Consider the following 16672-nt stretch of genomic DNA (forward strand, 5'->3'; position numbering starts at 1 on the left):
CCCCCTGCGCACGTGTCTCCCAGGCGACGGGCGGCGGCCATGAGGCGGCCCAACGTACTCATCACCGGTGGGCACCGGGGGCACCGGGGGCACGGGCCCAGCGCGGCCCGGGGAGCTGCGGGCGTGGGCTCCCTGGGGTCCCAGCCCTCGCCCGGCCCGAGGGGCTCCGGGGCCCGGGCCCCATCAGAGCCTGGGGCGGTTCCGGTGTGAGGCAGCAGCCCGGCTGCTCCGGGGTGTGGGTGCAGCCCGGGGTGGCTTTGCAGCTCTCCTCCGTCATGAGGACGCGCGGCTGCTCCGTGTTACCTGGGGTGCGGATTTCCTTGGGTCCCGCACGCTGGGAGTGACGTTCCTGCTCACAGCCCGAGTTCTCTCCCTGTTTTCCCGTTTCGCTCCCTTCGCCTGCTTCCCTTTGTCCCTTTTTGCCCCTTTTCAACCCATGAACTCTCCGATGTGGGCTGTCAGAAGGCTCCAGGTCGTGTGGCAGGGGCTCTCCGTGGAGACCTGCAGCTCTCCCCTTACCTTTGGCCGTGCTTTGTTCTGCAGGCACGCCCGGAGTTGGGAAAACCACGCTGGGAAAGGAGCTGGCCTCCAGAGCTGGCCTGAGCTACGTCAACGTGGGGGACCTGGCCAAGGAAGGTGCTGTGTGACAGCAGCCCCGAGCTGTGACATGGGGACACGCTGCTGGCCGGGGCCCTGCTGCTCTGCCTCGGGCACTGGGAGCCCTGCACACCTGTCTGGGGTGCCTGGGCTGGGCTGGGGGAGAGGAGAAGGCTCCAGGGAGATCCTGAAGGGGCTCCAGGAGAGCTACAGAGGGACTGGGGACAAAGGATGGAGGGACAGCAGCCAGGGAAGGGCAGGGCCGGCCGGGATCTTGGCAATGAGGAATTGTTCCCTGGCAGGGTGGGCAGGCCCTGGCACAGGGTGCCCAGAGCAGCTGGGGCTGCCCCTGCGTCCCTGGCACTGCCCGAGGCCAGGCTGGACACTGGGACAGGGGAAGGTGTCCCTGCCATGGCAGGAGTGACACTGGGTGGGCTCTGAGGTCCCTTCCAGCCCAAACCAACCTGTGGTGCTGTGCATTAAATGAATTTACTTCAGCAGGCATGTCTGTAGCAGCACGCTTGGTGCTAAGTAATAAATTACAAACTTATCCTTGTATGGATTTGTAAACAAAATGTGCCCTACACTGAACTCTGTCTTTTGCCTGCAATCTCCCGAGACAAAAATGTAATTTTTTTTACAGAATTGTGAATTATTGTGGTAAATTAATTGTAGCAGCTGCTGTGGCGCCCAGCAAATACCTGTGATTTCTCTGTGCTGCAGGAGAGCTGTATGAAGGCTTTGATGAGGAGTACGACTGCCCCATCCTGGATGAGGACAGGGTGAGTGCAGCCCCAGGGCCACCCCTCGTGCTCTCTGTGCAGTGCAGGGGAGCCCCTGTCCCCAGCCAGGGTCTCTGTACAAATCCCAAACAGGACAGGGCTGTTGGGAACTGCCTTGAGCTGTTTCATTTTCCAGCATCACTCTCAGCCCATGGCTACGGCAATGGAAGGTGCCAGCAGCTCACATCCCAGGCAGCAGACACAGAACTCAATGTCACAACTCACTTTATGAGTTTTGTGCCCAATCACACAAAGCAAAAGCACACTGACAGTATTTATATCTGTACAGTGTATATTCTATATTGACAGTAGTTCTGTCCAACCACTACGAGCACAGGTACCTTTGGTTAAACAGTGCTGGCTTATTTCAAATGCAATACCTGCTTGTGAGCCTTCAAACACAATGCACACAGCTCCATTAGTAAGCTTCAACCTTCCTAATATCTTGCTAGATAAACTTTTCTGCAGCTCAGGGAGTTATTCTAGACAAGCATTAATACACAGACCTGTCGCAGACATTTTTTCACAGAAATCCTTTCTTTCAGATTTCTGCCTCTTCTGGAAGGCAGAGGCCTCAGAAGAGAATGTAAACAATTGTTATCAGCTGCTGTGGAATGCAATGGGATGCACCTATTTTGATTGGTGATTGGTTCATGTTCCCATGTTTATAATTAAGGGCCAATCACGGGTGCAAGCTAGGGACAGAGTCCCTGGACACAACTTTGTTTAGATTCTTTCTTTCTATTCTTAGCTTAGCAGCAGCTCTGCAACTTCTCTCTTTATTCTATTTAGTATAGTCATAATGTATTATATATCATATATCAATAAATCCAGCCTTCTGATCAAGAAACAAGATTCTCGTCTCTCTCTCACCATGGAGACCTTCAACAGGTCCCTGTAATACAGACCATTGCTCTATTTGCCCTTGCTTTTCTACAGTTTAAATAATTTTTCTGCTGCCCAATCTCATGGCTGCTGCTTGGCTCCCATCACAGTTCTGCTGTCTCTGGGGCCTTTTGCAGCTTTCCCAAACCCTCTGATTCTGTGGGTTCCCGCAAGCCCCTCTCTCTGTCTCTCTGTGCAGTGCAGGTGCACCCCTGTCTCTCTCTCTCTCTGGGGCTGTGCGTTTCCAGGTGAGGCTGACCTCCCCCTGGCTGGGCAGTGCAGGTGAGGCTGAGCTCTCCCCCTCTCTGTGTGTGCAGGTGGTGGACGAGCTGGAGGCCAGGATGAGCGAGGGCGGGGTGATTGTGGATTACCACGGCTGTGACTTCTTCCCCGAGCGCTGGTTCCACGTCGTGTTCGTGCTGCGCACAGACAGCTCCTGCCTCTACGACAGGCTGCACAGCAGGTGTGGCACCTGCGGCCCTGCTCTGCCCCCAGAACCCCTCCTCAGCCTCCCTCTGTGCCTCACTCTGCCTCTTGCTGCTCTCTCTCCAGGGGCTACAGCGGCAAGAAGCTGCAAGACAACGTTCAGTGCGAAATTTTTCAGACTCTGTATGAGGAAGCTGTGTTGTCCTATAAAAAGGAAATTGTGCACCAGTTACCCAGCAACACTCCAGAGGACCTAGAGAGAAATTTGGATCAGATTATGCAATGGATTGAGCAATGGATGAAGGACAATAACTGACTTTTGGTGAAACAGTAACTGCTGGATCTCTTCTTGGGAGGGAGGGTTTAATCAATTATGTTTGTAGTTCTTGTATTGTAAATGAATGCGAGTTTTGTTGTAACTGGCTGGGGAGTAGAAGAAAGTTCAGAGTAGCCACGTTGTGAGGATGTGTAACAGCACCCTGAGAGGCATCAGGAGAACTGATACTGATAAAACCGATGCAACAGAAGTGACTGAAAGGATGAAAATGAGGCGGTTGGCCTCAGCAGCAGGAGCTGTGTTCAATAGCTGAGAATTCTTTAGACCTTACAATTGAAACCAAACCATGAATTCCCTGTGAGAAAACTGTAAAATCCTGGTAACAGGTGGCAGGTGAGGCAGATTTCCAGAGGGTGGAACAGTGTTCTGAAAGGAGTTGGTTTGATGCTCAGCTGTGGGATCAAACCTGCTGTGCTGCACTGTGGGTGTGTGAGGACAATGCAGAGTGAGAGGGTGCGGTGCAGGGTAAGGTGGTGGAGGGAAAAGAAGTGATGTGAGAGTTAATTTAAAATGTTTGCACGGAGTTTTGGCGATTCCTTCATGTGTAAGCAGACATCAGCTGTGCAAGCAGTGGTCTGGAGTGTTAACAAACTTCATTTTTCCTTTTTTTCTCTGTGTTCCCCGTCCCCTGTCCCAGTGATGGAAGATGGCCCAGGAGCAGCATGCCGTGTCGGGACAGACCCCCAGGGATCCCGAGCATGGTCACAGATGCAGCGGGATCTGCTCCGAGTGCTGTTAAAGCCTGGGCCCCAGGGGGGCAGGGCTGCACAAGGAACAGGAAACCTGTCCTCACAGAAATGCTGCTTGGAACGAAAGCCTTGTCAAAGATTCTGTAGGAAGTGCTTCTTATAAACCCTTTATTTACACGAGTTTGGGTAGTAAAACAACTTCCTAAAAAAATTCTGTTGTGAAGAGAGTTGTCGTCACACATCTACAGCTTTGTTTTTTGTTCCAAATGTGCTGTTGGGCGTTTTGGTTTTTTTTTTTTGGTGACACTTGTGGAGCGATACTGCAACAGTAAAGTGATGATATAATGAACCAAAACGGTGAAAAACAGTGCGTTTCCTGGGAGAATCGGGCCAGGCATTGTGGCAGCTGGGGCAGAGGCTGCCTGGAGTGGAAAAGAGGCGAGGGGATTGTGCGGGGCGTCCGGGCAGTGTGAGAGCATTGGGGTGACCGCGCCTGCTCACCGCACCTCGCGTCCCCACGCGGCTCCGGGCCGTGCAGGGGGGGACGGGGATGAAAACCACGGAAAGTCAGCGAATGAAGTACGATAAATGATAAAAACCAGAAATGGGCAAACCCCTCCTTCCGAGCCGCGCCCGGAGCCGCCCCGGGGCGGGGCCGCTGCGGGAGCCGCCGGCAGCGCGCAGGTGGGTCGGGGTCCCCAGGTGTGTCCCCCAGGTGTGTCCCCCAGGTGTGTCCCCTCGGGAATGTGCCCTCGGGATGTCCCCCAGCTGTGTCCCCGGGCCGGGTTCTCCCCGCGGGGATTTCAGCAGCCCCGGCTCCCGCAGCCTCGCGTTTCCCTCCCTGCTGCTGTAAAAGCGGAGCTTTCCTGTTTTTCCAGATGAAATCTGGCCTTGCGGGAGGCGCTGTTCGCTTGTAGGTGACGGGCCCTCGGTCAGGAAAAAAAACCCAAACCAGTGGAAAACCTGAAAAAAAGCCAGGAGGAGAAGATGGAGGAAGCAGAAGAGGATGACATGACGCGTGGAGACTTGGGAAACGGACTGGGAAGAAGACCGGGTGGTGTTTATGAAGGGGAAAACTTACAAAATTCCTGTTCAGTTACATCTAGGAAGGGGTCTGGAAAGACTTGTAATTCCCTCTTGTCAGCAAAGGTAGCAGAAGAAAGTGATGCTGCAGCTATTCCTGCTCCAAAACGGAACAGCTTTTACGAGGGATCACTCAAAAAACCTGCCTCTAGTTCCACACGGCAGAATAGCTGTGGTAAGAGTAATTTGGAAGTTAATTATGCACCATACGAGAGGTTTTTCTTAGTGGAAGTGAGCCGTTCAGCTGCCTCACAAAGTGTCATCGAGTTTAATTCGAACCACTTGCCAAAATCCCTCAAGGGCTGGGGTCCTCCAGCTTCCTCCCAGAACACGAGCAGTACAATTGCTTCTCGGTGTTGAAGGCAGTGGCCATTCTTAGTGTAAAATGTCCAGTTTTAAGGTGTTTAACTCTGCATTTGAAAGCAACATTTATCAGAGAGCATCCTGTGGTGAGTGTACCGGCATGGGTTTGGCTGTGTCTGTGAAATTGGGTGGCACTGCTTGGATTCCTGCTTTAAGTCAGTTAAAATCTTCCTAAAGACAGTTCCTAAAGCTTATAGCTAAATATTAAAAATCTTTTTTGCTCTTCAGTTGAAATTAGTGAATTGGCTTACGTTAGGGGTTAGGAAGTAGCTTTTAGAACCTGCGTTGGCATTCATCTTCCTTTTTTTGTGAAGGCAATGCTGCTGTAAAAACAATCAAATGTAGGCAGTGCTGTTCATAACAGTCTGGCTGCTTTTCTGTCAATCTTTAATATTGTGACTGAGGTATTTCTGTGTAACTTACTTATTTCTCTCCTTTAAACAATTCCCTGTCATCCTTTCCACAGTAAGCTGAGCTACCTCTGCCTCCTGAAAATTGCCCCTACTTCTAAATAGTGCTAGCTGTGTTGACAAGTTACAATCAGAAAAGATTCTAAACAACTAATTTTTTTTCATCATTATGACAATTTTGTTTGCTTTATTTTAAAGGAAGTTATAAGAGGTTTGCCTTTATGTCTCTTTACAGCAGCCATTTTTCCCCCATTTCACTTCTTCAACTGTGAAGCAATGCATTTGAGGCTTGTAGTGATGTGTTTCTTGAATCTGTTTATTAGCTCCACAAGAAAAAAAGAAACCCACAACACCCACAACACAAATTCACCTTTGTATGTTACCCATTTTCAGGGTAAAATCCCAGCCTCTTTTTGCTTTAAATGTTACAATATTTTATCATTTATTATGTTCCATTGATCTTACAGAATCTAATACTGAAGTGTCAAATGAAGAACTGAAGCAGCAACTCCGGGAAGCTCTGGAGGTTGGTAAGAGTGCCCGCGGTGCTGCTCTCCAAATCTTCATTTCCCTTCCATGTAACAAGAGAATCTGGGCATGCTGGGAGAATTGGGTGTGCCCAGGTTCTTGGAATTACAGCAGGAGTTGGAAGCTTCATTAAATTTTATGTCAGGAAATTGTAGTGTGAGGTGTACTTTATATTCTGGGAGGTTTGTCTACAAAATATTTTTAAAGATGGAGAGAATATTGAAGGTACTGTTGTACTTTTCTAGCAGATGTTTATGTTTTTTATTAAGCTTTGGGGCTTGAAAATGTGTAGTGCAAACAATCTTTGGATTTCTAGTCTGCATGTTTCTTGAAAGGTTGTTAACAGCACATTTGGATTTTACTGTGGTTAAATGTGTCGAGGTGTTGGCATCACAGCCAGCTGACTTCAGCTGTAAAAAAACACATAGCACCTGCACTGTGTTCTCTGACCTCAGGTGAGCCCATGGAACAACATCATGCAGGTAAAACAGAGGTTTGTTTTTTGAGGAGGGAAAATTTACATTGGTTTCAGCTGAATCTTAATAAGATTACCTTGGCTTTTACTCAGCGTGTCTACTTTTCTTTACCTCAGGAACTTGAAATTCTGAAAGTTGAGCTTGAAGCATCTCAAAGACAGCTTGAAGGGAAAGATGAAGCCCTAAGAATCCTGCAGAGCATGGTAGGAGCTGTTCAGAAATCTCTTGGTGGCAACAAGGAAAACAGAGGAAATCTGCTGCTGCTCCTCATCAAAACCTCAAAAACCTTAAGGCCTTCCCAGGGCTGCAATTTACATCATTGAGTCTGCAGGTGTCTACAGACTTGCCTCTACAATTTACTACAACTAGTGTGTTATTTAATAAGACTTTAGTGTTGTAGCAATTCTTAAAATTTTAGCTTTGACAATCCTCGAGGATTTATCTACTAAAGATAAAATTAAGGCCTTTTTGCAGTCCCTTATGTTGAAGATTTAGGCAGTGCTTGGAATCCTGCTGCAAAGCATGAGTATTTCGAGTTGGCTGCTCCATCTGCTGCCCTAGGGGACAGTGTGCCTTAAATGTCAGGTCGTTCTTTTGTTCACCATTTGTAGTATTTTTATTCTCTTTGATAACAAATTCTGCTGAATCCAGTTCCTGGAATTTAGCCTACTTACAAAACCCATTTCTAGTTGTGTGGTTTCTAGCATCACATCTTTGTAGCCACTTAGGCCTGGATCAGAGCTTAGGTGTGTTGTAACCCAGTTGTTCAAGGTGTAATTTCCTGCACAAGCCCTGAAGAAGACACAATCTCAAGCTGAATGATGCTCCAGAGGTTCTGGGAATGAAACCCCAAAAGTTTGTTGTGCCAGTTAGACTTGAGATCAGAACCCTCTGAGGCTGACGAGGAGGCTGCTGGTGTTTGTGACTCTGCATTCTGCTGTTTGACTATGAGTGTGAAACTGAAAATTAACTCGGTTTAATCACAGTGTTGGACAGAGTTGCATTTTGGGTTCTGCTTTGGTTGTTTGTTGATTTTGCAGGCAGTATTTGATAAAGCCACGAGCCATACAAAAGCAATGCTTCAGAAAACTGAGGAAGAAAAGAGGACTCTAGAGAAGGTAAGTGTGGGTTTTTCCTTCACACATGGCTATTGAAAAGGGGTTATCAGACTGACTGTTTAAATCAGTGCATACCTGACATTAATTCCAGGGGTTTTATAAAAGGAATTCCTGTTCCTTCTCAGTAGAAAGGGAAATATTAATTTATCTCTTTGGATCTAGGCCTTTTCATGCTATAAAAGCAACGATACTGTAAAGCCACCAGAGCTCCTCGTGTGCTTTGAGCTGGTGTTGGTTGAGGGTTTCAGTCACTCAGAGTGAACTTGCACACATCCTCAGGGGTTCAGCTGAGGCTTCCCAGGGGCGCTGAGGAATGGGTGCCCAGTTTGAGGAGGGAGGTGTAGAGCTCCCGTGTTAAACGGAGCTCTTTGCTGTGTTCCTCCCACTGCTGCTCTGCTCCACGCCGTGGCAGTGCGACCGAGTGGGCTTCTCTCTGTTGGAGGCCTCTGGAAGCAGCAGTTCTGAACAGAGACTGCAGTCCCCAGGCCAGTGGTGCAGAAACTTTGGTGTCTGCTACCGAATTTGTTATCTGTTATTTGGTCTCGGGTTGTCTCTAAGATTTCTGCCAAACCCAGCACCCCTGGCATCCTTCTGGGGGGAGCCCTGTGATGAGCTGCTGCAAGTTTGTTTTGTTTCCACAGGAAATAAATATTTTGCAATGGGAAATTGAATTTGATCAGGACAGATTTAAAAACATAGAGGACACCTGGGCGGAAAAATATGACAGGTATTTGGTTTACACTGTGTATCACTGGGGTTTTTGTTTGATTTTTAAAATTGCACTGAGTGCTCTGTGTCTTCTGTGTTTCAAACTTGCTTCCTCAGGTTCATTGTGTTTTCCCAATTCCCTTCCAAATTCTGGAGCATTTTGATTTTTCACACTAGTCACATTTGTATTTTTCAATTAAAACTTCTGGATGTGTTGTCCTGATTTCTTTTATTTTTAGGTGTCTGTAGGCTGGCTTTGCTAGGCTGAGTGTTTTTTTATCATATGATGTTAGCCAGCTGGGGACTGATTATCCTTATTTACCCTAACCATAGATGAGGCAGAGAAAATAATGGTATGTTCATGCGTGTGGAAATATAATTTCCTGGTTAATCATTTCTTTATTGTCTGGCACTGTAGGTCTGGGCATGAGTACAGGTAAAATACAATGCCTGAGAGAGAGGCTGATCAAGAGATTCTTTGTTAAATAGGAGTCACTCTGGGTGGACAGCAGGTGTGGCTGGGCAACAGGAATGTGCCAGAGGCACTAAACCAATTATACATAACAGACCTTGAGGAATGGGACCAGCAGGCTCACTCACTCACATGTAGAAATTGTATCTCTGAAGTCTACCCATGAGAGTTGTTGTCATTATTTGCTATTATTGTTGCTGTTGTTTTTACAATTCAGAATATACTTTTATTTAAATATATTTCAGCTTCAAATCAAAGGATAAGCTACAAGTTTACAAACCATTCCAGGGACACGTTTGTCAAGGGATGCCTCTTGAGAGGTGCTCTGGCTTTCCTGGCTGAGTAGGTTGGAAATGTGGCTGTGCAGTTTGGAGCCACAGAACTGGTGTTGGCTGGTGGAAGACACAGACACAGCTTGAGAAAGCTGACAGCCAGGGGCTCAGCCTGCTTTGCACAGGATCTCATCTTTTTCTGATAGTTTTCTGACATCTGAGGCAGCAGGACAAAAAGAATGAGCATTTTCCTCTGGTTTTTTTCCCAAGTGAAATGATTCAGAGTAGGCTGCATTTACTGAGAGCTGAGGTGCACCAAATAAATTGTATTGCTTTGACATTTAGGATGTCGGATCGCCAGTGTTCTGCTCAGGAGGGAAATGCTGCAAGGAAAAATGCATTATCAGTGTGTATTGTGTGTTCTCACGTTGAAACACCTGAAGGCACAGCTGTTCCTGAAAACAGGATTCAGACTACAGGAAGTTTACAGACCAGAGCTGTCGCTCCTCAAATATCACTTTTGTTCCTTCAAGGAAATAGGAAATTTCTAGCAAGTGTTTCAGGGGTTCATAATTACCAATTTCTTTGCATTTCTAATGGAAATGTGACACTCAAACTAATCTCTTGTTAAAGCTATGGGCACTGCCTACTTTACCTTATGAAGGTTTGGTATTTTTTTAAATTTATATCTAGTACTCAACTCCTTTCACTTTTGATTTTTTTAATTCTGTCTTTCAAGTAATCCTAATTTTAATTTTCAGAAATATTAGATACCATGTTTTAACAGGTTATTTTTTAAATTATTGAGTGCCCACTTAAAAACGTTTTTAAGATTATAATAAAGCCATTTTCTGACTTCTACAGGATATACTGTGAAAATGCAGCTCTTAAGGAAGCATTGAAACTGAGGACAGAAGAAATAAAAACACTTAAGGCTGAAAATGCAAGTAAGCCAGCAGCAGCTATTCCTCCGGATACACTGTTTTTTAGGAATAAATCAGGTTTTAGGTTTTGGGATGGAAGATTCCTGTGGGGATCAGTGTCTTGTTCTGGCAGCTGATCTTAGTGGGTGTGCAGAAGCCTGGAAATTAAACTGGAAAGCAGCCAGGGCAGCCACTGAATTAGAAGACCTAACTCCCTTTCCGTCATTTTTGCCTTCCAAAAAGCTTTGAAGTAGCTGAGTTAAATCGTCCCTTGCCCAGTGTTGTGCTGTTCTGGATGGGAGGCTGCCTGACTTTTGAGTGTTCAAGGAGACGGGCACTCAGTCCTGAGCAGAGCAATACAGGAAATGCTCTCTCTCTAAGTGGGCCGTTGCTTCTGGGAGAGCAGTTTCTCCTTCCACGCTCTCATCTTGTTCCCAAACTGATGCTTGAGCTGTAAAGCTGCTTCATTCCGGTGTAGTTGAACTCAGAAATTAACAAATTGGAGCAGGGGATATTTGTAATCTCTTTCTTTGTTTTATTTTGTAGTCCTGAACCAGCAGTGCTTGGAATTCCTTGCAATGCTAGATGTGAAACAACAGAAAGTTTTTCAGGAGAACATGTTGAACAAAAGTGACATCACTGATTTCACAGGTCTTGAAGTAAGTATTGCCTGTGTGTTTTTCCAAATAGCTGCTTCAGAGAGATGATTGTGTGTGAAAAACGCCAATCACTTGTTTTTAAAATTTTAAAAGTTTAATAGTAATAAAATGGTTAGAAAAATAGCAATATAATAGTTATAAAAAGAACCATATAATTAGAGTAATAATAATTTGGACAATTAGAATTAGGACAATATGAGACAATAGCAACAAAGATTTACGGATGTCTGGATACCTCTTTCTGGGTAAAATAAGCCCGAAAAAGGCCCCACGTTAACAGAGGATTAACCCTTAAAAGCAACAGCCTGTTGCATATTCATACACCTCATCCATGATGCATAAATCCCATTCAAACACAGGATTCTGTCTGGGCACTGTCAGCTGCTTCCTCTGTATCCTGATGGTGTCTCCAGGGCTGAGCGAGGCAGGAAGAAGTTAATTTCTCCTGATAATGGGGCAATAAATTCTCTTTCTCTGAAAGATTCAGGTGTCCTGTGGCTGCTATCTCACTGTGACTCTTTTCTTCAAAAAAGTATCCTACATAGCATAGGATAGTTTCTATTTCAGCATCATGTTACAACCTAAAACTATATTTAACGCACTATTTAAGAAAATTAATACAGCATCACTTTCTAACACAACACATATAATATTCATTTGAATATTTGCGAAAAGCCAATCATAAAATATGCGTTTTTCACATTGTGTACAAAACAGATAGAGAAAAGTCATTGCTCATTACACATCCTTCTATTTTAACCCATTCTTAGCTAATTAGCACATGCCATTGCATGCCTGTTAATCAGTTTTCTTTTTCCTCGTCCACCTTGCAAGGAAAGAGGAGGCAGGAGAAGGCATCAGGCTGTTTTTCACGAGTTGAGATGCTTATTTTTATTGTGCCTAGCACTTGACCGTGCCTGCTCGTGCTGTACGGCTCAGCAGTAGCCAGCGAGGGCTGCAGGGTGTGGCACACTCACCTGTCAGGTTTTGCCTGAAAGCACAGCTCTCACTGTGAGTCATTCCCTTTCACCTTCCACACCTGCTCTTGGTTACAGGGGTTTCTGCTGGCCCCTCTGCGAAAACTGTGAATTTTATGGTTGGCTTTTCGCGAATATTCAAATGAATATTATATGTGTTGTGTTAGAAAGTTATCCTGTATTAATTCTCAAGTAGTTAAATATAGTTTTAGGTTGTAACATGATGTTACAACCTAAAATAGAAACTATGCTGTGTAGGATACTTTTTTTAAAGAAAGGACTCTCAGCAGCCACAGGACACCTCAATCTTTCAGAGAAAGAGAATTTATTGCCCCATTATCAGGAGAAACGAACTTATTCCGCCTTGCTCAGCCATTCTTAATCAGGAATCAGAGGTAGAAGCTGACAGTGCCCAGACAGAATCCTGTGTTTGAATGGAATTTATGCATCATGGATGAGGTGTATGAATATGCAACAGGCTGTTGCTTTTAAGGGTTAATCCTTTTTCAAGCTTATTTTGCGCAGAAAGAGGCACCCGGATTGTGTGTAACTCTTTGTTTCTGTTGTCTAATATTGTCCTAATCCAAACTGCCCCCAATTTTTATTACTCTAATTATACTGCTATTTTTCTAACCATTTTATTACTATTAAACTTGTAGCATTTTAAGAAGAAGTTATGGGCGTTTTTGGCAGCTCTGTGACCCCTGGCTTGCTCTGTGTTCCAGCTGGCAGTGCTGGGAGCCTGCGCCTGCAGCCCTGCCGAGGGGCAGCCCTGCCCCTGTGCCAGAGTGGCAGCTCTCGCTCGGAAGCAGCTCCTCCATCTCAAGCAAGAGGTGAGGAGGCCTGGCAGGGTGGGGACGGGGCGGGGGTGCTCCTGCACCAGTCCAAACAAAGCCAGAGACACCCGGGCACTGTTTACACGAACTCTCACAACCACAGTGCATCTCAAAATACTGTAAAGTTTGTTTGTGATGCTTCTAATGCCATAATGTTTGCTGGTAGAAAAAAATTTGTTTGTATCTACTCAGCTTTACTGTTTAAAAAAATCTTTTTTTCATTCTTTTTCTTTCTCCCCATATTTTTTTAATTTGAAAAAAGGGAACACACCCTAAGTGTGTGCCCTCCATGAATGTACACACTGTGCATGTGGACTGGCACTGAACCTTTCCCTTCCTTCCTGGCAGTGCATTTCACTCCTCCCTTGTTGGCATCAGCTCCCACAGCCCACTCACTCAGCTAGGGCGGCAAGCTGATCTTGCTGGAAAATACCTGTTTACCTCACACTTAAAGCAATTACATGAATTCCAGGCTCCTAATTTTTTTTTTCTATTTATTGAAATTGTGTGGGTTTAGAATTTTTCTTCTATTTTGTGTTTGACTCTGGAAATGTGGTAGCCATCCTTGTGGTCCTGCTGCAGAATTTCCAGCTGGCTAACTGGTTTTGAAAATAGGTGCTGGCCTGTCCCTTAAGATCCCTGATATGGGTTCCAATCTCCTGCTCCTTTTTCTCTTGGCCTGGATGTGATGGGTTTTATTATTTTCCTCCTTGAGGTCTTGTACATGTGCAGAGATAAATAAATACACAGAGATGATTGTGTAGGTGGCTGGGGGTGTGAACATTTGCAGACAATGAAGAGCAAGGACTTTAATACACATTTCAAAATACATTTCTTTACGTGTCAGGAAAACCCTTTGGTTCCTTGCTACTTCCTTGATTATATTAGCTTGCAAGCTGTCTGTGCCTTAATTTTAAACCTGCTTTTGCTTCCAGATTATCTAACACGCTTTAAATTTCCCCTGAACTAAAACCAGATGGAAAGCCTGAAGAAGAGTAAGGATGAAGCGTACATCATGGCAGATGCCTTCAGGATTGCGTTTGAGCAGCAGCTGATGCAGAGGCAGGAGCAGGCCCTGAGGCTGGCAGAAGTGATCAGTGTGAAGAAGGAGAGCAGATTTGCGAGCTGGAGACGCCTGCGGGGTGCTGGTAGCTGGGCAGCGTGTCTGTGTGTCTGTCTGTGTGTGGGAGGGATGGCAGAGCAGGGGCTGGGCAGGGCTCGGGCACTGCCCCCAGGAAAGTGACATCTGGTTTGTGTGCTACCAGCAACAGCTCTGGTGTTGGGGTTTTGTTTCAAGTTAGCTCCATGGCTGAGTTGGGGAAGGGGAAGAAATGCAAAAAAAAAAAAAAAAAAAAAAAAAAGTATATTTGGAGCTTTTTTTAGCTCCAAATAGGGTATTGAGCAACCTGGTCTAGTGGAAGATGTGGAACAAGATGAGCTTCAAGGTCTCTTCTAACCCAGGCCACTCCATTATTCACTAGAGTTCTACATAGATTTTTTTTTTTTCTATTTTTCCTTAAACATTTTTGGCCTTTTATTATGCATCTGTATCAATATTAGTGTTCTTACACTAATGCAGAGCTACAAAGCCCTGTGTAAAAGAGGAAGAATTCCAATCGGTAAAGTAGGAATAATTCCAATAATCTTTTATTCTTTAAAAAAAAAAAGGATAAAGAGAAGTATGTAAGTGCTTACATCATGGTCAGAACCACTGCAGACTTTAGGAACAGCACAATATATTTGTTTTGACTGTTGGCCAGGAGGTGCCAGGCTTGGAAGTGTGGTGTGTCTCCCAGATCCCTTGGGCTTTCCTGGGGTGTAGCACTACAGCAGCATAACCTTGAGTAGCTGTCTGCCCTACACTGATACCATTGCTTTCAGGCTCTGTTAGCTGGCACATCTGTTCCTTAATTTTAATGTATTTTACTATTTCTGGAATTATCACAAACTTGTAAGTTTGTGGCCTGTGTCAGAGAATCTATTATTTAGGCTACTTATGGTTTAAAAACAAACTACCATGAATTATTCTTTAACTAGAGCATCAAAAGTGTATTTTCCATAGAGCAAAAGAATTCTCAATGTGCCCACGTTTAAGGTCTGTGTAGCCTTTGTGGGACAGCAGGAGCAGTGGGAACCTGCCGTGTCCCATGCAGTGGGGGAAGCTGCAGCTTGTATTGCTCTTTTTCATAGAATTGTTAAATTAAATTATTTTTAATTATTACATTATTTTCTATGGCTTCCAGATTTACAAGTGCTTTACCCCAGAGTTGTTTTTCCCTACCTGAGCAGTTCTGCAGCTGACACACCTGTGTTTTGCACAGAGCATGTCAAGTTGGAGGGCAGCAAGATCAACCTGGGGCGGAAGCTGTCCAGCCTGCTCTCGTCAGCAGGGGACTGCAGGAAGGTGGAGGAGCTGGACAGTGCCCACGAGATCCTGAGGATGTTGATTGATCTGGTCAGTACCCGTGTCGGTGTTCAGAAACACACAATCACAGAATGATTATATGCAGGTGCTTTTATTGAAGAGCTCTGGGTGTCAGGGGTACAGATCCAAATCTGACCTCACATGGTTTTGGACCAAATGTGTTTTTATATTTTATCATTATATAACTTACATATTAATTATTAAACTTACATTGTTCTATTGTATACATTGATTTCATCCAAGCATGGATTTATTGTGATCCCCTCAAACCTCTAACATAGTTTCTCATGATTCTTCAAACAATAATTATATCTAATCACATCAACAATTATATCATTCGTCATATACTGACTACACAGGTGCAGTTTCCCATGATCTAGCAAACACAAGACCTAACACTTCCCAAGGCCTACCTTTAACATTTTCCCAGGGCCTATCGCTGGCCGGGGGTCTCTGTACAAATCCCAGACAGGATGAGACTGCTGTGGAACTGCCTTGAGCTGTTTGATTTTCCAGCATCACTCTCAGCCCATGGCTACGGCAATGGAAGGTGCCAGCAGCTCACATCCCAGGCAGCAGACACAGAACTCAATGTCACAACTCACTTTATGAGTTTTGTGACCAATCACACAAAGCAAAAGCACACTGACAGTATTTATATCTGTACAGTGTATATTCTATATTGACAGTAGTTCTGTCAACCACTTTGAGCACAGGTACCTTTGGTTAAACAGTGCTGGCTTATTTCAAATGCAATACCTGCTTGTGAGCCTTCAAACACAACGCACACAGCTCCATTATTAAGCTTCAACCTTCCTAATATCTTGCTAGATAAACTTTTCTGTAGCTTAGGGAGTTATTCTAGACAAGCTTTAATACACAGACCATTGTTTTATTTGTCCTTGCTTTTCTACTTTTTAAATAATTTTTCTGCTGACCAATCTCATGGCTGCTGCTTAGCTCCAGTCACAGTTCTGCTGTCTCTGGGGCCTTTTGCAGCTTTCCCAAACCCTCTGATTTTGTGGCTTCCCACAGGGCCTACTAAGCCTAGTTTTCTTTCCAGCTCCCTGAATTTGCTGTGATTTTAAAGTCTTTTACTATCACCTAGTTCACCTCCAGGAGTGCGTGTGCTAGCTGGGTTCACAGTACCCCGAGCTGACCGTATCCTACTCTCCCTCCTCTCCGCAGGTGAACGACAAGGAGGAGGCCCTGGCACACCAGCGCAAGGTCAGCTACATGCTGGCCCGGGCAGCGGAGGCCGGGCCGGGGAAGGACACAGCGGGACAGTGTCGGAGCCCAGAAAAGCTTAGAAGGCTCAGAGCCCAGCACCCCTCAGCTGCCCCTGCCCCGAGCCATGCCCACGTGCCCCTCACGGGAGCAGCCGCCGCGCTGCCGAGGCCGAGCTCCTGGCCCTCGGGCATGGCCGAGGGGCTGCGGGCGCTCTCGCCATAGTGTGGCTTTGTGAAAAAGATTGTCGTGGAAACACCAGGAGCTGTGTGTGATGGCGTCATGTGGGGCTGATGGCACAGCGTGACGGGCCCTGGGGGGAGAGGGGCGGCTTCAACAGCTCCATGGGGCAGGGTGTGCTGGGCCCTGGGTCTCCCCTGAGCCCAGCGTCCAGGGACGGAGTACAGTGATGTCACTGGGGGAGTGATGTCACCGGGACGGGCACAGATAGAGCCTGAAGGGAGCTGCTGGAGCAGCAG

At 46.0% G+C, this 16672-nt stretch overlaps 2 protein-coding genes across 3 annotated transcripts; both read left to right on the forward strand.

The window, feature by feature from the left end:
- Positions 1–17: 17 nt before the first annotated feature.
- On the forward strand, positions 18–4008 carry AK6 (adenylate kinase 6). 2 transcript variants are annotated; one of them, XM_058824060.1, is made up of 6 exons: positions 18–67; positions 544–636; positions 1321–1379; positions 2582–2727; positions 2817–3012; positions 3665–4008. In XM_058824060.1, exons 1-5 carry the CDS (start codon positions 40–42, stop codon positions 3004–3006), a joined length of 516 nt encoding a protein of 171 aa, XP_058680043.1. In that variant the 5' UTR covers positions 18–39; the 3' UTR covers positions 3007–3012; positions 3665–4008. The 2 variants fall into 2 exon arrangements, with proteins under 2 accessions (XP_058680043.1, XP_058680042.1); XM_058824059.1 differs by having other exon boundaries at positions 2817–4008.
- A 387-nt stretch (positions 4009–4395) lies between these two features.
- Positions 4396–16457, forward strand: CCDC125 (coiled-coil domain containing 125). The gene is made up of 11 exons (XM_058824130.1): positions 4396–4974; positions 6040–6098; positions 6693–6779; positions 7617–7694; positions 8336–8421; positions 10011–10093; positions 10616–10728; positions 12431–12538; positions 13518–13689; positions 14863–14996; positions 16155–16457. The coding sequence occupies exons 1-11, from the start codon at positions 4704–4706 to the stop codon at positions 16416–16418; spliced, it is 1455 nt and encodes a 484-aa protein (XP_058680113.1). The 5' UTR covers positions 4396–4703; the 3' UTR covers positions 16419–16457.
- Positions 16458–16672: the final 215 nt, after the last annotated feature.

The sequence above is a fragment of the Ammospiza caudacuta genome, chromosome Z (assembly GCF_027887145.1).
Source record: "Ammospiza caudacuta isolate bAmmCau1 chromosome Z, bAmmCau1.pri, whole genome shotgun sequence".
NCBI classification, from domain to species: domain Eukaryota; kingdom Metazoa; phylum Chordata; class Aves; order Passeriformes; family Passerellidae; genus Ammospiza; species Ammospiza caudacuta.